This window comes from Hydra vulgaris, chromosome 06, assembly GCF_038396675.1.
Source record: "Hydra vulgaris chromosome 06, alternate assembly HydraT2T_AEP".
Classification (NCBI taxonomy): domain Eukaryota; kingdom Metazoa; phylum Cnidaria; class Hydrozoa; order Anthoathecata; family Hydridae; genus Hydra; species Hydra vulgaris.
Window position 1 is genome coordinate 20,832,828 of NC_088925.1, and position 25,680 is coordinate 20,858,507.

General features: G+C 26.7%; 2 protein-coding genes and 1 long non-coding RNA gene across 3 annotated transcripts; 2 read left to right on the forward strand and 1 right to left on the reverse strand.

The window, feature by feature from the left end:
• Positions 1 to 98: 98 nt before the first annotated feature.
• LOC100197304 (proteasome subunit beta type-6) lies at positions 99 to 15,797 on the reverse strand. Its single transcript, XM_065799522.1, has 7 exons — positions 15,613 to 15,797; positions 13,279 to 13,346; positions 12,805 to 12,936; positions 6,184 to 6,313; positions 4,463 to 4,517; positions 3,756 to 3,845; positions 99 to 358 (listed from the first exon to the last, which is right to left on the reverse strand). The coding sequence occupies exons 1-7, from the start codon at positions 15,712 to 15,714 to the stop codon at positions 231 to 233; spliced, it is 705 nt and encodes a 234-aa protein (XP_065655594.1). The 5' UTR covers positions 15,715 to 15,797; the 3' UTR covers positions 99 to 230.
• A 1,411-nt stretch (positions 15,798 to 17,208) lies between these two features.
• On the forward strand, positions 17,209 to 18,367 carry LOC124814317 (uncharacterized). The gene is made up of 3 exons (XR_010638785.1): positions 17,209 to 17,316; positions 17,438 to 17,527; positions 18,044 to 18,367. It is a non-coding gene; the product is annotated as an uncharacterized LOC124814317 (long non-coding RNA).
• A 6,025-nt stretch (positions 18,368 to 24,392) lies between these two features.
• LOC100212713 (E3 ubiquitin-protein ligase NRDP1) lies at positions 24,393 to 25,566 on the forward strand. The gene has a single exon (XM_065799523.1). The coding sequence runs from the start codon at positions 24,487 to 24,489 to the stop codon at positions 25,441 to 25,443; it is 957 nt and encodes a 318-aa protein (XP_065655595.1). The 5' UTR covers positions 24,393 to 24,486; the 3' UTR covers positions 25,444 to 25,566.
• The last annotated feature ends 114 nt before the right edge of the window (positions 25,567 to 25,680 follow it).

Sequence of the window (25,680 nt, forward strand, 5' to 3'; positions counted from 1 at the left end):
GGTGCAATCTATTCAATAGTAAAGGAAACAATTTTCATGTTTCAGTAACCTATAAACTTCTCCCCTAGACAAACGGATCAATGAAAATAAAATCAATATGCAATTAAAGAAAGAATTTATTTCAGTTATAACTAACAAACAGTGTTTCATATTTTTTCAATATTATAACATGTAATCCATTTCTATAGTTAAACAATAAATTTGATGAATAAACTAGCTAACCAAAAACGTTAGCCTTGCCAGAATGTTGGAATTTCATTGCCTAAAATAACTTTACGTTCTACACCATCTTTATTAATAATAGCTAATCGAATGCAACCACCAGAAGAACCATCACGAAAGATTGCCAAAGCAACAGCTAAATGTATAAGAAATTAGATATTTATGCAATATAATAGAAGATAGCAATATAACAAATATATAAAAAGAAAAATACAGAGTAAAACGAGGGTCAAACTGAAAAACAGAAAATAAAAAGTAGTCTTAAATGAAACTTTTATATAAAACTTTATCTTATATTATTCTTATTATTTTAACTTTTTTTAATTTACAATTCACATTTAATATGTTATATATGCATGTATGCAATGATGTATCTATGCCAATTTTGACACAGGTATACTTGTTAAAATTTGCAAACAAAATCCGGAACTTAATTATAGATAAAAAATTTTCATAAATTCTTTGCATTATAAAAAGGTCCTCAGAACATGAACAGACTCATGTACAGCTACAATGGTACAAATTTCCGCAGATATATGAGAACTTTTTAAAAAATTGTTCCAAAAAAACTTCTGAGTATGACAATGGTATGTACGTACGCATGTATGTATGTATGTATGTATGTATGTATGTATGTATGTATGTATGTATGTATGTATGTATGTATGTATGTATGTATGTATGTATTTATGTATGTATGTATGTATGTATGTATGTATGTATGTATGTATGTATGTATGTATGTATGTATGTATGTATGTATGTATGTATGTATGTATGTATGTATGTATGTATGTATGTACATATGTATGTATGTATGTATGTATGTATGCATGTATGTATTTATGCATGTATATATGCAAGCATTTTCAGGAAAGGTGTGCAGTTGCAGTGCTCATATGACCACACATATAATATTTTGTTTTGACAACTTGGCTTCAGCCCTTTGCAAGTTTTAAAAATTAGGGCGCTTAAAAAATGTGCTTAAATAACAAATTTAAACTTTAACTAATATTAAAATAAACAAACCTTAAACTGAAAAGAAAAATATAAGCTGAAAAAATAAAATGCTAACCCCAAAAAAAAAAAAATCTTAACAAATGGTAAAATAAATAATAAATATATAATAAAAATAAAAATCAAATTTGTGGACAGGTTAATTTGATGAAAAGTTCAAATGAAAGAAAAGATTATAATAACTGACATTTTATTTATAGTTTTTTTTTAATAAATAATAAAAAAAAACAGAAAAAATAAAAGGATAAAATTAACGCCTTAAACTTTTTAAATTTAAAAATGTTTTAAATTCAAAAAAGAAGTGAGTTTCAAAGCTATCCAGGCTTAATAACTTCGAAACTTAACTATTAAAAAACTTGAAACTTTTATATAAGCAAATAAAACATGAAAAAAAATTATTTGTTATGAGGATTTGAACCCTCATCCAATGCCAAACTAACAGTTACTAACATCACACTAACATAGTGAATAACAAAGCATTAATTGAGACACTTTTAATTTAAATTGATTAGGTTTAAACTATTAATTGATTTAATTCTAAATTAAAAAAATATATCATTTTTATGCTTTTATTTTCTCTGGTTTATCCTTTTTTATTTTATCATTCGTTAAATTTGTTTCTTTTTTCAGTTTATGGTTTGTTTATTTTTCACTTAAATTTTTTCTTTAAATTTATTTTGTTTTATCACATTTTTCAAATGCGCAATTTATCAAAGTATGGAAAAAAAAAAACGTGGCCAAGTTGTCAAAAAAATATATTGTATGCGTGGTAAAAATATTGTAAGGCGTGTGACCACACAACTCTCCTAAGATATATCTATGTATGTATGAATGTATGTATGTATGTATGTATGTATATATGTATGTACGTATGTATGTATGTATGTATGTATGTATGTATGTATGTATGTATGTATGTATGTATGTATGTATATATGTATACAGTGGTGTACACTAGCGGTCGCCTGATGGCAAATGCCATCTGAATCTTCCGAAGGGCTACTGGAAATAATATTTGATGCAGTTTAGTCGCCTGACCGGGCGACTAAACTGCATCAAATATTATTTCCATTTTTTTCATTATTATTATTATTTCAATTATTCTTTAAGCAAAATTTATGCGTCCAAATTTAAATTAAGCAAAATTTATGCGTCCAAAATTAAAGAAGATGACTTTTATCTAACATAATAACGACCACATTTTTCTGCGTACGTATTATTTCGTTGTAACATTCTAAGAAAAATACCTAGATACAAACCAAGTTGCATAATTAAAAAAATAATACATAAAAAGTTTGCTTTTATTTAATGTCTTTTTGCTACTAATCAAATTACGTTGCAAAAAAACAACAACATTAATTTGAACAATTATCGCTCGATTTCTTTTTTCTCTCCTTATTATTCGTAATGTAATCCTCATTAAATATAAAAAACAGTTGTGGCAGTCAGAAAAAAAATATTTAATGTTTAAATATTTTTTTTCAAATAAATATATATGATTTATTTAATAGATATAAAGATTTAATTATTTAATTATATAAAGAAATACAACTTTTTATGGTACTAAAAGTTTCATGCCTTAAGGCATCAACCATGTAATACAAAACAAGAATCAAAAAAACTGTTTGAAAATGTAAAGTTACAACAGTGGAGTGTGAAATTGTAAGATCTATAACATTTTACAATTTTCCTTTTTTTTTCATTTTTACCTATTACATTCCATTTTTTTTGTCAGTTTTACCTACTTTTCTTCATACTTCCTTAGCTTAGTATAGTTGTTATATTTTTGATATTAAAAGACTAAGTTTAAAAGATGAATTTATCACTTTTCCCAGGTGGTCATACAAACATCACTCAACTCTAAATAGAAATATTCTAACAGAAAAGTGAGTTACTTGATGTTTGCCATACAGTTGTAGGCCAAACATCAAGTCAATGGTTTACTAGCATAAGCATTTTGTAATAAAAAAAAAATATTCCAGATTCCAAGAAAAATTGCAATTGCACTATTAAAAGTGTTCTTTAAATCAACAGTGCCGTGTAAATGACTGTATCAAGCCACTAAACCAGGACACTTCGAATGCAAATGAAAAAGTGTATATTGGAGTTGAAATTGCATTTAATCTTAGAAATTTTAATCTTTTAATATCCTTATAATATAATTTATTATCATTAAAATACAAAATCTTTTAATATCCAAAATATAAAATTATAACATAAATAACCATAAAACATAAACTTCAAAACAAAACATTGAGTATTACAAAATTCAAACATCCTTCACTGTGATTTAAACAAGGAACAATTTGCTACTGGTATGAAGGAGTCAAAAACTTTTAAAAATTGTATGATGAAATTTTTGGATGTCCCCTTACAGCAATATTTAGAAATAAATATTTAAAAAAGTATTAATTACTTAGTTTTTACAGTAAAAATTGTGATAAAATTTAACTTAAACATTTTTCTTACTTCTAAATTTATTATTTACATTTTAAATCAAATTAAAAAATCCTTACCATTTGTAACAAATTTTATACATTCATCTTTAGACATTCCCTTTACAAAAGTGGAATCACAATGTCCATAAATGTATGTACTTCCAGAACCTTGAAAAGATAATATTATTAAATGTTATCAATAAACATTGCAATTAACTCGTAAAGAACTACAATGTCAATGACACTAACGGTATGTCCCTAATGGTAGTTTTTGTAACAATTAATAATTAATAATTATACTTTGTGAAAACTTGGTAATAAGCTCTTTTGAGTTCAAAGAATCTAGTTCTGTACTCAAATTATTTTTTTATGCAAGAGACTTGAGACAAGACTTTTGGTCCTGTCTCAAGTCTCTTGCATTAAGATATGTTTTTATTAAAACTTGACAGAAAAGGGTTTTTTTGTTTTTAAAATAATCGTTTAAACAAACCATTTTTTAATTTTGCATTTCTTCATATTGCTTGACTATTTGGCTTTTATGTTGGAATAAGTCAAAATAAGTAAAATATTTGTCAACAAATAATAAAATAAGAACATTCTAATTTACATAAAAAAAACTTTTATAAATAGATGATGTTTTGGTCATGTTTGGGATCACTAACTATAAATTGTGGTATTTTGAACAGTCTCTAAAATGAGCTTAATGTTACATTGACAAATGCTAATATTTTACTGACAGTAAATTAAAGAAAAATTGAAAGATATTAAAAATAATATAACCAAACCTCCTATACTAAAAGGCTGCCTTAAACACATTCCACCAATAGGAACTGAATAAACCTAAATTGAAATTTATTGTTTAAATAAATTTTATTACAACAAAAAACATTTACTGTAATAAAATATAAAAAAAAAACTTATGAAAACTTTAAAAACTCATCTTATTATGTTCATTTAATGTCAAAAACAGGAAGAAAAAAAAGACAAGTCTTTGATATTACTATGGTTACAGTTGTTAGCATTTTAAATAAACATTAAAACTATTATACTTCTGCAAATAAATTAATGGTTTTTACAAATAAACAACCAAAAAAGCTATATTAAATATTTTTATGCTTTAATTTTTATACTTTTAGACAGAACTTAAATATTTTGTCAAACTCAGTTGATGCATGTCCCCGCATATATCGCAATTTAGTATGTCAACAATAAAATTTCAAAGTGCAAGGCTTACCCTTTAAAAAACAGTTATTATATATACACTGACTGCACATAACTTTAAATATAATTTTTACTCTTTCCAGAATGTTAAAAGATGAAGTTTTCTCTTTTATTTTCTCTATTTCTCACCACACTCATGTATAACACAAATAAAACAACAATAGATAAAAAAAAAAAAACACCCTTTACATAGAAGCTAATGTATACAACATTAAAAAAATTTAAACATACTATTAATGTTATACAATTGACATTGTTGAAATACATGTTTCTTATTTCAACAAATTTTGGGTTTATTTCAGCATAGAGAGTTTTATTCATGTTCTTTGTTATGTTAACAATAGATGACAATAGATGATTGGTGCTAAAGTTGGAAACATCTTATTATAGTAGCTAATGCTAGTAACCCGGATTTGCACTATCCTGAACAATATACAGCCATGACATAGTCATAATAATTCCGGCACAAAATCAAGAGGTCTGAGGTTCAATGCTGGATTTGGTCAGATAAGCAATATTTGTAAGAAAGGAGACGCAAACTTAATTAAATGCAGAGCATTTAATTAAGGTGGTGCTCTGTGATTAAATGGTAGGGACTTCTTGGAGTACCTTAATATCCACACACAAAAAATAAAATAAAACAGTAGAAAAAAAAAGCTATTGGACTTCTCTTGCTGCCAAGCTTGAGCATCTGTCCCATTGTTGTAAGGTTGCATCTCTTTCTCTTTTTTTTGCTACAGATTCTATCATGGTCACTACTCAAACATCATCTCTTTTTCTATCAACCAAAACTCAATCTTGTGTGACTTAACATATGTTGTATTTGTCTCTTCATGCACAAAAATTTTTATTAATCTAATTTTTTTCCTCTTCATCAAAATAACTCTTTATATTTATAAACTTTATATTTGATAGTTTAATTTAAAAAAAACAACCATCCTAAACAATGAACTAATAAAATAGTGACATTTTGTTGTCTCGTAATTCAACCTTTACTTTTATAAAGTCTTTGAACTTTTATAGATTTTAGTTCCTAATTTTGAATTTTAATTCCTAATTTTGAAGATCTAGCACCATAATAATCTCTGATGTGGTGTACCACTTATCTCTTCACTGTAAAATTACTTTAACATTTTTACTTCTTAATATTTTTAAAATATAAAACGCTATAATTTGAATAAAACTTTAAAATGAGGTCAGCCAAAAAAATCAGACACTGACCAAAATTGCTAAATGCCAACCTTAATTTAGTAGACTTTTATATGCGTTTTAAAAATAAACTAACCTGACCACCTTCTCGCTCATCCCAACCAGCTACAATAATTCCAGCTGAAGCACTGTCTCTACGTTCATAACAAACATTTCTAAATAAGTTAGCTGCTGTTTTCACAAGAGCTTGGCGCCCACTTTCAGCCCTATAAAATTAAAATCAATTAAAGTTGAAATGCAATTAACTAATATACAAGATTAATAATATCTATTGTATAACATCATTAATGAATAACTTTATATCAAAACCAAGATTTTCTTAAAAGAAAATTCAAGAGAAAAGCCTCACTTGAAGTACTTAACTTTTGCCCACACCCATCTCTAGCATAAATCAATTTATGTGGATAAGGTTAGGACTATTGTAGTTGTAATGAAAACAATAACAGTAACAATAGTTATTGTTATTGTATTAACTTTAATTAGAGACAATAACAATACTTGTGATTTACAACTATTGTAATTCTGTAATACAATAACAATAAATATTGTATTGCAATTCATCTTTATAAAACAATAACAATATATGAAAAAAAAAAGTATTGTAATGACCCACTACAATAACAATAAATATTGTATTGTAATTCGTCTTTGTAATACAATAACAATATATTGTTATTGTAATAAAAGACATTAACATTTTTATTTAAGAAGAATTATTATGTTTAACTGTTTGTGTTACTTAAGTTAATTTTTATATATATTTTAAGTTCTTTTGCAGCATTAAAATCAGAATTAAATAATTTATGAATGTTATTTTTCATAATAGTAAGGCTATCATCAGAAAGGCAACAACATTGGTGATGCGAAATCTAAATATGTAAAAATCAAAATTTGCAATATATTGCAATCCGTAAATAAAAAATAGCAAAAATAATAGTAAGTTGGTCAGAGATGAATATAAATACATTAAAATACATTAGCTTTTCCACTTTAATGTTAAGTAATACACTACAATAGTTATTGTAATTGTTTTCATCAAAACAATACAATACAATAGTTCTTGAATTTTATTGTATTGTTAGAAAAAAAACAATACAATACTTATTGTAATTGTTTTTCATCACAGCAATACAATACCAAAATAAAATTTTTTTGTTTCTGTAATATTACAATACAATATTATTGTATTGTAATGTGTAATTGTATTTAATTTTTACAATTACAATTACAATAGTCCTAACCCTATATGTGGACAAACAAAAAAAGAATTTGCAAAATAGAAATTTTTGAAAAAAAAGTAATATAATACAATAATACTTTTTATGTTTTAACTTAGATTTTTCTATAAATTATAGCTTTAAACTCTTCAAAAACAACCCAATTTAAAAAAATTTCTCCCTTCAAAACACAATCAAATATAATTTTTAAGCTAAAAAAGAATATATATATATATATATATATATATATATATATATATATATATATATATATATATATATATATATATATAAACAGGGCTTGTGATGAAGCGAGCGCGATCGCAATCCGCTCGTAAAACGCGCCCGTAAACGGTATTTTCAAACGTTTTAGGCGCGATAAACAATGCTCGTTCAGCTTATAACGAGCGTATAAAAAACGCTCGTCCAATAGTTCAAGATTATTTTTTTATTTTCATAAAATATTTAAAAAAGATTTTTTATTAAAGATATTCTGTTATCAAACAACTGATATAAATATAAAAAGCACAACGTCATTCTCTTTTGCACTAACGTAATGAATAAATGAGCAGTTTAAAGTCGTTAATCGTCACTAATTTCAATAATGGAATGTGCACGTGGAAACACAATGTGAACACAAAAATGCGCAAATAAAATAAGAATAGAAAATTAGAAAACCATTGTAAGAAAATTAAAACTGCGGAGTATTTTTAATCTTGTGAAAATATCAAGTAAAATTTATTTGATTTATTGTTTGTAATATTCCACACATCGTTTATGATAAAAATAAATATTAATAATAGAGTAATTTTTAAAATTAGTTTTTGTTCATAGTATAGATTTTTTATTAACTATTATTTATTTTAACTCAAATTTAAAACGATTCTGTTTAGAATGTTCGCAATTAAGGACATTCGAAAAGAAAACTAAGTAATGATGTCAATATTTATTAAATGAAAAGTTATTATTCTTATTTACTATTATTTCAAATTATTCTTGTTATATTTTTAAGATAAAAAAACGTAATTTAAAAAAGAAATTTTAGAAAAAAATTAAATAATTAATTTGAATAAAAAATATCAAGAAATATAAAAACCATTAACCGTTAATTAAGTTTACAGAGTAACATTTTAAAATACATATATCAAAACAACGAAGCAAAACTAAGTCACTAAAATACTTCAATACTAGATCAATAAGAAGTTGCGTTTTAGTTTGATATTATTTTTTTATAACATAAATAGTTAAAAATAAAATCGCGATCTGACAATATACAAGAAGTTTGGAAGTATAAAAATCTCTTTCGTTGAAGTAGTTTCATAAGTGTGATACTAATTCAAACATTTTTTGACGAAAAAATTATGTAACAAATAAAAAAAGATATAAAAAAGAAAAAGCTTTTTATGAGTATCGCCTTTAGCAATTTTCATAATCGCGCTCGCCGACGTTATCTCGAGCGCACATAATCATGCCCGATGAAAACATATTCTAATTTTACGAGCGCGATATAACACGCTTGACGATTTTCTTCATCACAAGCCCTGTATATATATATATATATATATATATATATATATATATATATATATATATATATATATATATATATATATATATATATATATATATATATATATATATATATATACACACATTGCGGAAAAAACTAAGTTTCAAAAACAAAAAAAGCAAAATTAACAAATTAGAAAATAAAAAGAAATTTAAATAGAAAAAAAATAAAATAAAAATTAATAAGTTAAATAATTTGTGTGCTGTTTATTTTTGTTTCTTTAGTGGTTATTTTCAGCGGTTTCAGTGGTTGTTAAGTCTACATTTCCTTTATTTAACTTTCTTTTCTTTATAAAGAGGAAAGCAAAAATATAAATTGCAATGTGTTTGTAAAGTATATTTGTATAATGTAACAAGTATATATAGTCCTTTTATGAAAACGCCTATGTAATAAATGCGTATACTTTTAATGTATAACTTTTTGTATTATATAATTATATTTATTTCCTCCTAATTGCATGTACATTCAGTGGTGTACCCTCCAGTGTTTTCCCAGTCGCTCACAGGGCGACTGAAACAGTTTTTATTTTATTTGAGTTGTCCGCTATGATAATAAGTAGTCCGGTGTATAAGTTTTTTTGTGTGCATATTTTCTCGTGTGAAACTAATGATATTTTTTAAAATTTTAATTTATGCAAAGCCGTGTACTTTATTTTTAAGGACCAAATTATTATAAGCTTGTTAGGGAAAAAGCTATTAAAAACAAAACAAAAAACTTACGACTGCAAAAGTAACAACACTCTTGTCACTAACCGCATTATAAAAATAATAAAACCATAATAGTGTTATTACTTTTATAAAGCACTTATAACATTTAAAGTTCATTCTTTGTTCAAACAAGATTAGTAATTCCAAACTTTAATAAAAATAGATAAGCATCTAAAAAATATAAACAGGATATTCAAATAGTATTAAAAACTTTAGGAACTTTTACAAATACTTAAACAACTTTATAAAAACGTACTTTATAAAAAGTTTGGCATTATGTAAAACGTTACTAACAGCCCATAAAAATGGGGGTTAATTTTAGAATCAACCAATAAAAAGTTTTTATTAGTAGATTTTAAAATTAACATGAGTTTTTACGGACCATTAGTAACGTTTTTCAAAATGCTAAACTTTTATACAGTACTGTTTTATAAAGTTGTTAAAGTTCCTTAATAAGTTTTAAATATTATTTGAATATCCACTCTATTTTTCTAGATGTTTTTCTACTTCAATTCAAATACAGTTTTATTAATAAACACACTCTTATAAGTAACAAACTGTCTGATCATCCTGCCGGGCTACTGACAGACATTTTTTTAAAATTACAGTTGCCCTTGGAGAAAACAAGTCATCCTGTGCCACCAGATGGCCATGAAGGTACACCACTGATACTTAGCTTATTTGGATAAGGCGTAAACTTCGTAAATGGAGAGTCTGTGGTTTGAGACAAACCTCTTTTTTAATTTTTTTGTTTTTTTACACATGCAGAATCAAATGTTAGAAAGAAAAATGTCTTTGTTAAAATATTAGGGATAAAAATGTACAGGAAAAGAAAGGTAATATGAAACAATTAAGCTATGTGTAGATAGCATGGGCTAATTGAAGCTTAAAAATTATATATATGTGTGCGTCTTGTATATATATGTGTGTGTCTTACTTAGAAAATACACTGAAATGTATATATATGTGTGTCTTACTTAGAAAATGTATATATATATGTGTGCGCCTTAGAAAATACACTGAAAGGCTTAAATGGTATAAGAAATCTGAATGTGATAAGATGTGTATCGTTCAGAAGCATACAGCATTTTTTTATATACAAATAAGAAAAGATAAATGGTTACAAAGCAAACATATGACCAGCGGTATTTAAAAGAAATACAAAAAAAATGTGGACAGTTGTGGGAATTGAACCACGGACATTTTATGTCGACGCCTTATCCAATTGAGCTAAACAAGCGTTAACTTATGATAAAACAAATATACTTATATAATACAAAAACAAATTTGTTGTCAACAAATTTATTTTTGTAATTTAATAAACCGTTTAAAAAATCCAAAACAATTGTAACTTATTTAATGTATGCAACTTTTATATAATATATATATATATATATATATATATATATATATATATATATATATATATATATATATATATATATATATATATATATATATATTTGTAATCATTAGGTTTATTGTAATTATCTCTTTTATTTTAAAGGCACCTTGAAACACTGTGAAAATTGTTAACCTTTAGTATAATTTAAATGAGCAGAATAGGTGAACACGTAATATCTAAAAATCATTGCCACAGCACCGGTTTTAATTGGGAGGGGAGGGGAAGGCTACTAAAAGAACCAGATTAGGTTCTTTGAGATCAGATTAAAAACTGACTTGAGTATAAAGTTGAGTCATCAGCAAATAGAGCCACTTTAGATGTAAATTTTTCATGAAGATTGATATTGTAGACAAGAAACAATACAGGAGCAAAGATAACAATACAGAGCAAAGAACCTTGTGGTATTCTTAAAGTTACTTGAAATAAAGAAGAATGTGGGCCTTCAAGAATAATGTTAATACCGCAGTTAGAAAGAAATAATTTAACAACCTCAAAACCTTTATATAAAGAAACTAATAACAGAGTGAAGACTAATTGTAGGATAGTTTGATAGGTCAAAAAGTTTTTTAGAGTTTTGAAAAATTGAAACCACTTATTTAGCACTTTTTTAAAATTTAGCAAAAATTGAAGAGAGTTCTGAAGAACACTTTTTTAAGATGATGATGGAAATCTATTCTGAAGCACAAACTGTAAAAGTGTTTAATTGAGAATTAACTTTAGCATTGGAAGCCAGAGTGATTTGGATGTTTAACAATGAGTTAATCTGTTTAACTGGCAGGAAGAGTATTGCAATTAGATTCAAGAGTCAAATTAGAGTAAGATTTCTTTGCAAATAACTCTGCTTTATTCTGGGGAGAACTGAAACGATCCGACTAATCAATTAGAGATTAAATATTAGACTTACTTTAGTTAATGACATTGTTGAAGACTAACCAAGTCTCTAGAACCTATCATCTGATATAATATAAAAGATTTAGTAAACTGAGAATAACAGAGCTTAACATCAGACAGGACCTTTTTACATTGGCTTCTTGGAATTATAAATGGACATTTGTTCTTTAAAGAGATGTTCTTGTGAAAAAGATTTTTAAAAAATTAATGTTTAATAAAGCAACTGCTCAAGATGGTGAAAAGTGTGGAGTAGAATGAGGCTTGACTCATGTTGATCATAATGATGTTTTTATATACATATATACATACAAAATAAAACATGAATTTTAAATTAAAAAAAACAACTTTAGAATGTATAAATATTTATGCAACCCGATCACAAAACCCAGCCCTGGCCTCAACTCGGGCTATATTTCATCAAACTCGAACCCGGCCCAGGCCCAGTCAAATATCAACACCGCTCACTTACTACTTTGAAGCTGCAATCATATTTTTAAAAATCAAGGATATCTGTATGAAGTTTTATGATTGTAAATATAGTTTTATCATAAATTGTTATATTTTATGTATAATATACGTATATGTGTGATATAATGCATTATTATATGCAAACATAATAATGTAATATATCACACATAAATATATGTATATATGTTTATACAATTTTTATTCATAAAAGCCAACACAATTATAAACATTGATTTACCAAACAACAACAATATTTTTTGTTTTTAATTTTGAGTCACTCCCAACAAGCCTGCAAGCAACCACCATTAAGTTGGGAGTTACGGTTGACAGAAGAAAAGTTGTAGGCATGTAACACATGATGTAACACGGATTACATAGATTTATAAAAACTTTGAGTTGAAAAATTAAATTGATTCAAAGAAGGTATTACAAAACTTACATATGCATATCTAGTTCATATCTAACTTGATCAGCTATGGCTTGTGTATCTGCAGCTGAACCAGACCGACAACAAAAAATATTATCTGTTACAGGTGTAAGCTTGTCAGTAACACGATTAGCAACATATGATCTAAAGAAAAATAGATAAAGATAAAAGAATAGTATTGTAAGTTAATTAATAATCCAAAAACAAAAATTATAAAAAGCTAAATTACAGATTTTTTTCCAAAATTCTTAGTAAATTGTTTACACAAAAGAAAGCCTGACTAAAAATGTAAAGTGGAAAAATAAATTAAAGACATTTCCTTCTACTAACCTTAAGCAAACTCTCTACATAAAAAAATGCAATTAACTACAGATATAAAATAAATGGCATAAACAGACAGAATTGACAATCGTTTCACACAACTATTTAAAGAATAAAAAGTATTAAATTTTATTTATCAAATTTGGAAACTGAAAATTAACTCACCCTGATGTTGTTCTTGAATCAGCACCAACTACAACACCTCCATCAAATTCAACAGCCATAATTGTTGTCTATCAATTAAATTAAATAAAAAACTTTTTTAAATCAAATTTAACTTTTTTTTAAATGTGGAAACCGCAATTCATTTTTCTATAATCTAATTTTTGAAATTCAGTGACATTTTATAATGTAAAACACAAGGTGCTTTAAGCAAACATAGCTCTATAACAAACTTTAATGTGTATTATCTTTACACTTGTATTTTTTAGATATACAATAATAACCCCATAATTAACATAGAGCAAAATGAGGTAATTTCGCCACCAATTGATGTACCAATTGTTTCTCAAGTCATGTTGGTTTTATAATCCATTAAAATTTATTAAATCAATCAATTATCAACATCAAGGTCTCGAAAAAAAGGGAAAATCTGTCACAATTTATAGCAAAAAGCAAATTGAAAAAGCCACTGTAAAAGTTAAAGCTGGCAAACTTAGTTGCAAGCGAGGTGCGGAACTGTACAGTATACCTCGAAGAACATTAGAAGAAAGGACAATTATTTGAAAGGAGCAAGCCTTATTCAAATATAAAAAGCTATAAAATGTTTTTAACTGTGACAAAATCAGGTTTCATTGTGATCAAGGATCAAAAACCTAAAAAAAGGCAAGGTGACTAATTAATTACAGCCAATAATAAGTAATATTATTGGGCAGGTACTATATTTATATCAAATACATTTATTAAAGAAAAAAAAAAGTCCTAAAAAGACCAGTCCCAAAATGGTTTTGAAAAGCATACACATACTCAATTTTACTCTATACCTGAAAGTAACCTATATCTCATAACACCCAAATAAGCTATTTTTTTTACCTCTTTTCCCAAAAGAAGATCAATATCTCTTTTAAAACTTTTTTATGGGATCGATCTATATCTATATCTGGAACACTTGAATTTATTTTTCTAATAATTAATTGTTGGCACTAGTACAATTTTACATTATTATTAAATTTACTAAAAATAATGCTTTAAAAACATACATCGAAAATACTAATTTTGAATGTTTTCAAAACATACAACAATAAAAACCATTAAACATTAAAAAAAAAAACTATTTACAATCAAAATTTTTTTGTTTTATTTGTACATTTTGTTTTAATAATTTAGTTAATTTCATTTTTATAATGACACCTAATTTAAAAGATTTTACTACCATTAAAAGACTATTTATCTTACCAAACCCTGAAAATTTGACAATAATTAACAATGGGGAGGCGTTAAGACCAAAACAATGTTAATTTTTAAAAACTTTTTTTTTAAATTGCCTTTTTTTTGGTTTTTATTTACACCATCTATGAGTTAATTTAAAAAAAAATCAATAAAAATTAAAAATAGTACCATAAAAAAAAATTAATTTTAAATACGCATTTTTAATTTTATTTTGAAGGGGCGAAGGTAACAAATACTGACATCATTTTTAAGGGGAGGTTAGCCAAAAGTTGACGGTTTGATAAAAGGGAGACAAGGAGTCCAAAAACAAAGAAAAATCATGACACCATTTATAGATAGCCCCTTTATTCAAAAGATTATAATCAATTTAGAGCACTATGTTTTGATGAAAAAATTTATTAGATAACATTTTTGTTTATTGGTTTTTAAACAACAATCTTTTGAAATCTGCTATCAAAATTGTTAAACTTGAAAGTGATGCAAAAGTTTACTAGTGCCAAACTGCTTACTTTTTTTATTTTAAAAATTTCTCTAACATAAAAATAATTTCACTTTGAAATTATTGATAAATAAATAGAATTACACTTTGAATTTATTGATTTGAAATAAGTAAATACTGCTTTATAATATTTACTTTTAAAATCAATAAATTTAAAGTAAATGAATAACATTATTTGTCCTACTTCAGTGTATTGAAGAAGCACTTTGAATGTTGGAAAACATTATTCAAAAAATGATTTTATAACATTTCATCAGAAATATCCTACAAAATAGCAACATGGATTTGCCAAGATAAATTATGTGCAGCGAATCTTTCAAAAATAGTGTTTTTTTTTTTTTTTAAATCTTAATAATTGAATACCATTAGATGTAATACTATAAAATTTTTGCTACAGCATTCAATACAGCTTCACACAGAAAGTTACTCAAATTAATAAAAGGCTTTATAACAAATAAAATAGAATATAGAACTATAAAATATATAAAAAAGTACAAAGTTAAACTTTTGTTTGAGGTGATTATAGAACAGAGCTGATGAATCTTAGATCGAATAGAATTTTCTCGAATTAAAACATTTAAAAATAAAGCATAATTTAAAAAACCACATACTCCTGTTTTAATCTCACTGTTTAACCAATCTGGATATAAATCAGAATCGATATGGATACCATTTGAAAAGGATTTCCAAGAAGAACCTATTTTTACTGCCATTTTTGTTTCAATTATTTAATGATGAAGCAAGAAGATTCTTTTTTTTGTTGTTTTGTTTTCAGCGCTTAAAATAATACCGGGCACTAAAAATAATTTTAGTATTTTTTAGAAAAATTAGGACCGACTTTCAGGAGCAGCCAATAATTGGGACTGTTGATAGATCGGATCTGGTTCGATTTTCAATAGACCCGGACCCAAACCCGATATAAATACGGGGCTGGATTTGGGTCGAGTATCAACGGACCCTACCTGGATTCATATCCGATTTACTTTACGGGTCATACCATATACCATTCTTTCTTACGTAAATGCAAGTAAAAGACTAAACATTTTTACTTACGTAAATATGATTTTGGTTTTTACCGAGTCGATGGACTAGTTTTTTTTAGTTTTAATTAACTGCTGTGCAATTACATAAAACTATAAAAAAAAAAAAAAAAATTAAACGCCTAGGATTCCAAAAAGAAATCTAAACCAACCTGAACAACTTAATTTTTTTGACCTAAATTTTAGTCTCAAAAAAACTTTAACCAATCTTTTGAAAACATCTTGATCAATTATATTACATTCAATTAAAGCACCCATATCAAATACTTAAACAAATCTCTTTTTTTATAAATGACAGGCAATTCCAAAATTCTTCGGATGATAAAACATAACTTATTAAAACTAGAATACAAAGAGTTATTTAAAAGAGTAAAATATAAAAACTTGAACTTAAATCACAATTCATAAAATTTGGCACAAACACCCCCCCCCCCCCCGCTACCTTTTTTTTTTAAATGTGTAATTTTTTTGGTGTAGAAACTTACAGGAATTGAGCGAAATCAAAACTTTTGTTTGTTAATAATTATGTCACATGAGGATGCTGTGCGAAAATTTGCGATATTTGAAACCAGGCAACAGCAAAGGTTTTCATGTTTGACTTCCTACCCTAGATGTGAGAACAAAAAATTTGTAAAACTTTATTTTTATATTAGCCTAAGCTAAACTGTTGTTTATCGAACAAATTTTGATTAATCTCTTTGCGTAATAAAATTACAAATATGTAATATTTACAAACCGCTCATTTTTGGGGAATTTCATGATGTTATTGGTATATTCGGAGTTCTTTGTTTTATGTTTATGTTTCAAATGTGGGGTTTTTATATAACTTTATCCTTTTTTTAAAAACAGTTAAAGCGTTATTTAAAACTATTTGGGTTTTTAAAATGTTGCATTTTATTATAGTTTTTTTATTTTGGTAACCAAGCTAAGTTACTTGGTGCAATTAACGACAAAGAAGTTTGGTATTAAAACACAAAATAACTAATTGAAACCCCTAATGACGTTGGTTTTTTAAAATTAATTCACATATAATGTAGATTTTTACATGGTAAACAAGTTTTGTGGCTTCTTAAGTTCAAAGTGTGAATTTTTTTGTGGTAAAAAAGGCAATTAAAGTTAATTTATTAGATTTTTTAACAGCTTTTACAAACAGCTTAAATAGCTTTCGATTAAACTAGTATTTTTGTAAACTAGAAAGCTGACAGCAAGAAAAAAAGTAAGAACTCATTAAAAAAGAAAGACTAAGTATCTTAAGTGCATTAAGTTTCAAAGCAGGTAAGAATCATTTATATTATTTACTATTATTAAAAGATGAAACATTCAATTGAATTAGTATTTTTAGTAAACTAAAATGATATAGTTTAGAAAAAAAGTTATGTTTTAACTTGATATTTAGAATTATAAACAATGAATCTAATTGTTATGTTGCTGACATTTATGATAGTATATGGTATTCAAGCTGATGATAACTCACCCGCTAAAAAGTGTAAGCACTATTATTTTTAATAATTTTCATATTAATAAATCACTAAATAATACCGAAAAAAAATGCTCAGAGGATACTTCTTTTTTAGATTAACGTTAAGTCCAAAGTTTTTAATCTAATTGTTCAACAAGTTTTTTTGTAATTTTATTAAGAAGTTCATCAAATCTGAAATGTTAAGTATTATCCATGTAACTAAGAAGGCAATATTCATTCTTTTATTATAACTCATCATTGATATATATATATAATAAAAGCCGAATACTGTTAACCAAAATCAAACAAAAGCCAGTTTTATATATATATATATATATATATATATATATATATATATATATATATATATATATATATATATATATATATACACACACATATATTAGATATAACTTAAATGTAACTTTACATAATTTATTGTTTAATTTTTTTTACTTATTTTTCAATAAAGACTACCCATTATTAGTTAAATATACTTAACTTAAACTTTGTTAAAAATAAAGAGCAAACTTTTATCATTAGGTCCTGAAAATCACGAACTATGTGGAACAAAATGCAGAAATGTTACCTATGAAATATGTTGCAATGGAATTGTTCGATCTTATTCAACATTTGGAAAATGCGGCAGCAGATGCTTTTACTACCGTACTCAATACTGTAAAAACGGACGCGTTTTCGCTAGTCGTTAAAATTTTTTATTATTCATAAGGTTTTTTTAGAATGTCATAATTTTAATAATCTTAAAGTTTTTTGTTGCGTAATTGTTTTGCTATAATTTATATAAATTTATATAAATTATGTAAGTAAAAAATCTAAAGAAAAAACTACTATATGTAATAACTATTTTTTTCTTTGCTTTATTTTCCTTCAGAATATTTTACGACTAAAAATCCAACATCTTGTTTACAGAGGTCTTCCATAAGGACATACTTAACTTTAATGAAGTATTTTACATAAAAAAATTACTATCGAATGTACAGAGATGTTCCATAAAATCATAGTTGACCTTTATAAGAAATATTAGCAATATTACCTTTTTTTTTGATCATATCCTAATAATGATTGCTTTATCTTTAAAAAATTACACGATTAGTGAAAACTGTTTTGATCGTGATATAAAAAATTAAAATAAACTTTATATAATTCGATTAAAAAACAGAATCCCAGTTAATTCTTATACAAGACACACGCGGTATTAATTATATTTTCAGGAAAAAATTATTTTTTGTTTATTTAAATCCTAAACGCTATTTTTAATTTGGCTTTAGTAAACGCTACACTAATGTTGCCTTGGTATATTATGTTATTAATTTAACTGTTTTATGAATTTTTTAACTTTTTTTTTTTGCAATTTAATTTCAGCAGTTCTTCATTACAATTGCAATTTAGGGCATTGGTAAAATGCGGAAATGTGGAAACTTTTATGAGGTAAAGTGTAAAAATAGGGTTAGGAGATTGATGGCTTCAGTACGTACACTGACTGATTTAGGGAGATTATGCAAAGAAGTGCTGCTACCTCAACTAAGGTTTGGGTGGGGGCGGCGATATGGTTAGGGTTAGGAGAAATTTTCCGCACTTTACCCGTTGAAAATTTCACTATTCTGTATTTTCGCATTTTAGTCGTGTCCTGAAAGTTTTGTTTAAATTTGGAAATCTTAATTTTAACCAAAAACCTAAGTTTATCTATAATGCGGTTCGATTTTGTAAACATGCAAACATATGTGAAAGTCTAATGAAAAATTCTCTTCTTAATCTACCAGTTAAAATATTTGCGTTAAGAAAAATTCTGTTAAACGACAAACTAAGCATAAAGCAGCTGTTCTGACAATACTACTGCCATCAGTTGATAACATTGTCAAAATTTCGGCATTTGCTTCCAATTCTGAGTTCGATAAAGAAGCAAAAAAAGTATGCAAAAATGAATAAATACTTTTAAATTTCTACAACAGATTGTAGCGATAAGCTTACTGTTGCCACCTTTTTGTCTCGGCAATGTAAATACTTATTTGCATATCATGTTATGGTACTGATTCTCAACCTTTTGTTGTTGTTGCCGTACACTTTTAATGATTTCATATTTTTTTATGTAATTTTTTTATGGATTTAAATATTTATTTTCATTAAAAGTATTTTTTTTTAAATCGTATTATTTAACAATAATATCATAATTATAATATAATTTTAAAATTAAAATTTTTTTTTTTAAATATATTATATTTAAAAATAAAATTTTTAAACATTTTGCGGCACACTAAAGCGATTAAGAATCACCAAGTTATGGTTACTATCTTTAAACGGCAAGATATATTTATCAGAAGTTCTGATAAGATAATTTTTTTTGTCTATTTTTTTATTTATTTTTTCGACAAATTGAAAATCAATTTTTGGTGCGTAATTGCGTAAATTTATGTATTCTTTATTGTATAATTTATGTAAATTTATATATTCTGTCAGAAGGTCTTTAATACATAAATTTACGCAATTACGCACCAAAAATTGATTTTCAATTTGTCACAGCAATTACGCACCAAAAATTAATTTTCAATTCGGATATAAGATATCATTAAGAAAATGCTTGAAGAATCGAGCGATGAGAAACCAAAAAATGCACTCACAAAATTCTCCACTCAATAATACTCAAACAATATTATATCGTCCAGATATCCAAAAAACATTTTAATTCGCAAAGCTTCATTTAAGTTGGGAGTGAACTTAGTTGTGTTGCTAATTTAATGAGAAAACTGTAGATGTTTAGAGAGTAATAAATCATCTCAACCTTAAAAATTGTGTAAAAACCGCAGTGTCCTCATTTTGTAAGGATCAAAAATGCATTATCAATATGAAAAAAAAATGACACAAGGAAAAATAAAAGATCGCTATTAAAAGTCATTAATAAGTGTCGTAAAGATGAAGAACAACAACTTATTAAGATTAGAAAGATGAAAAATAACAACTTATGAAGATTGGAAAGATGAAAAATAACAACTTACGAAGATTGGAATGATGAAAACAACAACTGAAAACGTTTAAATCTTACTCATTTAGAAATTTGTGATTTTTTTTTTAAATTATACAATGTTTATTATCATTTTTTAGCTATAGCTTTTTTGAGGAATTTTTTAAAAAAAAATTATAACTTTTGAATGACTCGAGCTTTTTGCTTCAAATTTTAGATTTCATTCTAAGTATTATGATACAGGACCTGAAACAAAACTGATATCAAAAACAAAGTACTTCGTGATTTATTAACATTTTTTAATTTAACTCATCAGCCAACCCTCTAAATTTTGATGTTTTTTTAAGAGAAAAAAATAAAAATTACAACTTTTACAGGGAGTTTTGCCAATGCTTTTGGTTCAGAATATTTTCATGTAGATTTTTGTTCATTTTAGCCGTGCAATTTATGTACATAAAATGAAGGAGCCATACACAAAGTTCTAGTTTTTAGCGGTGTTATTCTTTTTCTAAATCTTTTTTTTTAAATTTGGTTTAAAATAACTCATTTCGTCACCGTTTTATTTTTGTTTTTTTTTTACATATTTTGTAATTTTTGAAATAAATTGTTGTAATTTGAAACTTTTTTTTTCTTTAATTACGAAGTTGGCGAAGTTTCGTTATATTTTTAGTGGTGCTACCTTAAACCACACATAGAATCTAAATTGCAAACAAAATGGTTTAGATGTAATGGTAATTTCATGAAACACAACTTTTACTTTTAAGAAGTATCCAAATATTATATTCTGATAAAATAATATTTGGAACTCTAGTGAAGTCAGCTTCTTCAGAATGATTATTTAGTTACGGAAACATGATCACAGACAAAAGCCGCCATCTGGGTTCTTACAATGCAAAAATGTTATTATTTACGTAGCGAAACTTTTTAATACCACTAATCAAGAAGTGGAATATATTTTCTGATCTAATGCACCTCCATTAAAACAGCAAAAAATTGATTTGTACTAGACCTATAAAGACACGCTGAAAGACATGTTTGCAAATAATGATTGAATTTAATTTATTTTAATTTATATTAAATGTAAAATTGTGAATTAAATTATGATATAAATCTTGAATACCGAAACAAGTAATATTTTTTCTAAATTTTTCGAAACATAATGTAAAAACTACAAATATAATTTTTGTGTTACAAAAACTTTGGTGTCACCCCTCTAGATTTTCATTAATAAGGCCGACGGAGACGGGTTTCAAATTTCTAAATAAAATAAAAAAAAAACTTTTTAACAAAAAAAAGTTGAAGTATACAAATTACAATTTTTTGATCTAATAAAACATATTATAAATTACAAAAGATTTTTGTAAGAAATGAATAAAGAGCAGAGTTATCAATATAGAATATCAAAAAAAAATGAAAACTATTGTTTCTCATAGACAAAGCAGGGATGCTCGTGTAACCTCCATTGAGAAACGTGTCCTTAACCAATTTACAACTGCTCCATGCCTCTCACCATTCTTAACTGACAAGTGCAAGTAGTGTGGTGAAGCGTTTACATTCGTCTCCGAACCAACCATTTGTACCAAAAATCAATTGGGTGAACGTAACGTGTTTAACTTTTAGAACTTGTTCTAAATATTCACTTTTTTTGCTTCTTTTTGTCTAAGGAATATCTGTTGTTGTTTTTGGAGAACTCGGAATTTACATGCGTTATTCTAACATCAAAAAATACAGTTTCTCTCTTTCTCTAAAATCCTTTTGCTTTTATATCCAATCTAACTTCGTTGCTTGTATTGGAAGTTTTGAGTTAAAAAGATAAAAGTGATATTATCATGCATGTTACACACAAAGCCACTTTTTTGCATAATACTTCGTGTAGCTCGACAAATTTTTTGCTACAAGCACAGTAGGATTGCAAACTAGCAAGTGGCAAAATTGTATCTCAATCTAAATGTATTCTTAAACTCTTTCTTATTCAGATCTAGATTTTGTTCTTTAATTGGTAAAGTGTTTAACCAGCTGCTGGCGTCTTTGTTACGGGCCTCTTCGACCATTAGTTTAAGAATTTCATTAGTTTAAGATTTTAAATATTTAAGCCTTTCGTATATTATTCTAACCTCCTCTTCTCTTTTTTTTATTTCATTTTATTTTATTTGTTCATGTTTGTTTTCATTTTTGTTTCGAAAACTGTTTTACCAAAATCATCTTTTTTCTTTCATGAAATCTAACTGGTCAAATATGGACTCTACGTGCAACTTGGTTATTTTCTTGGAGACAGTATGTTGTTTCTTGGCTTCAGTTATTAAATTACAAATTACAAGCCCTTCCTCTGGTGGATTCAGCGCTAATAACTCTCTGTTTTCCTTGAGTATGGAACACTCAGTACCAAACAAAAATTAAAGTAAAAATTTTTCTGATAATAATTTTTCAACCGGTATTGCAAATTCTTCGAAGGCTTCATCTAGCGTAAGAAGTATGTGAACTTAGATCTATATTCATGAACAATTGCTGCATGATCAGCTTGTTTTTATGTATTAGCAATTTAACAGAGATTGTTAAGTTCATTATAAGTTCATTTAGGCCCTACTAGCTTTAATGCATTTAAGATTGTCACAGTGCTAAGAGAGTACCATGGCATAGCGAGGGAATTGTCTTGTGTGGTTCCTTCTCTCGAAAAAATAGTTTCTCCGCCGTAGATAAATAGTTTTGCCGGTTTACGGTTAGAATTGGCTAAATAAATGGCTAAAATTGGACAAGTTATCTGTATATTATGTAGTGCAGCGGAGCGGTTTAGACTGTTAAACGCGTTCTTGGTATCGATCAGCAAAACCCCATCTGTATCTTCGTGATGAAATATATCTTGCATAACATGTATTGCACCTTCTGCTTCCGCACTCTGCGCAGGTTTGTTTGTGTCCAGGTGCTTCTTTGATTTCTTTTTGAAAGTGTTGGCTCATAGTTTTACCTATAATCCTTTTTAAAGCTTCCCGTATTCCTATGAGACGAATCCCGGGATTTTGTCCAACAGAATTAATCGACAAGCAATATAGGGTTGAACTATATCAGGATGGTACAATTTTCATGCAACATATTTTTGTAAATAACACACCATCTTTTTGCAGCGTCTTACAAGAGGGTCCAAAATACTTTGAGCATGGGATTCGAGTGTGCATCCATCCCAGAATGTTCTGCAGATACTTTAATTCGTGAAGCTGAGTTAAATATGCGTATCTCATCAATTGAATCGAAAAGACATTTTGGAATGTTTTGCAACGGGTGGTATAGTTATCTTAAATTGTTATCTTACACCGGAGATTCGTTCGGATGTGTACTTTTCGATTCTTTCAATACTTCCGAGCACTGCAAAATGAAGATGACTGAGATAGTGCAGCAGCAATTTTACCTTCCATCATTAGTTTTGCGAATATCCTTAAGATATTCTCAAATGAACTTTTTTTGAGGTGGTAATTTTGCTCTGAATATATCTAATGATATATTATATAATATATCATTGAATACTAATCTAATTAAAAATCCGCAATCACTCCAGAATTAAAGATTTTTTTTTGGTAACGGAAACGAAAAACCCGAGCACGGCTAGGAGTCGTAAAAATTTCTGAAAAATAGATGTGAAAAAATATAAATAAAATATTCTTGAAAAAAAATTCCATGTTTCAAAGGAAATGTTAAAGAAAATAAAGTTCCCAGATAATCATATTACATTTATCCTTAATCTAACTTTTTTTACCTTACTTGTATTATATAGTGAGTGTTAAACAGAATATAATAATAATAATTACAAATTTTTTAATAAAGCTTATGTAAATAGTACCTAAACAGAATTTTAAAATACTGGAAAAGTGTTTGTTTTAGTTTGAAAAATAATTATATGTATTCATCTTGCTAAAATTTTACCGTATAATTTTGCGTAACAAATTTTTTCAGTTTGTTTTAGTTAAATTTATTTAAAGTTAGCAACTTAACTACATTCTAAAAGTTATGTTTATTCATCATGGGTTATGATGTAAATCGGTTCAATGGGTGTGAAGTTGACGAAGAATTACTATGTCCTATATGTAATGGAGTTCTTGAGGATCCTGTTCAAGCACCAGTCTGTGAGCATGCATTCTGCAAAGCATGTATACAAGAATGGTTGAACCATCAATTAACTTGTCCTGTTGATAGGCAAAGTATAACTACTGCCCAGTTAAAACCTGTTCCTCGAATTCTGAGAAATCTTCTTGCAAGACTTACAATAAGTTGTAATAATTCGAGTTTTGGATGTACAACAAATGTAAAGTTAGATGCTCTACATATTCATCTGAATGAGTGTAACCATAACCCTAAGCGACCTGTTCGTTGTGATCATGGTTGCAATTTAATTATTCCTCTTAATGAAATCGGACAACATAACTGTGTTAAAGAATTACATTCTATCATTAATGCCCAGAGTGTGCAAATCAATGAAATAAAAGATCAAGTAATTGACTTTCAGAATCAAATAAATGAGTTGAGGCGTGAAGTTAATGTTGTAACAGACATCATGAGAGGTTTTCATATGTCAACCATTGCATTACCACCTCTTCAGCGAGGTTTTACAGATTGTACTGATGAAGTTTTACAGTGGCTGCAGACATTACCAAAAGCAAAAGTTACACGCTGGGGTGGAATGATATCAACTCCTGATGCTGTTTTACAGGCAGTTATTCGTAGATCTCTCTCAGATAGCGGATGTCCATCCTACATTCTTGATGATCTAATGGAAAATGCTCATGAGCGTCGTTGGTCACAAGGGTTAAGTACTTTAGAAACTCGTCAAATAAACAGACGGCGATATGAACAGTACTTAGCACGACGCATTCCAGGTAAACAAGCTGTCGTAGTAATGGCATGTGAAAATCATCATATGGGTATGTTACTCGTACAAGAGCCTGGAATTGTTATGATATTTGCTCATGGCATTGAATAAAGAGTATTTTTTAAAATATAAATTATTGTTATAATTTTTTTATTTTATATTTATAGAATTAAAGAAAATAAAAATTTATTTTTAAAGCAGTTTATTTAAAAAATAACAATAGCACAGCTGATATTTTTGGAGTTTTAACTTGTGTATAAAAATGAACTGTTTATTAAATGACTTTTTAGTATAAAAGTCAATTTAGTATAATTTTATATGCTATATTGTTTTACATCAAATAGTTAA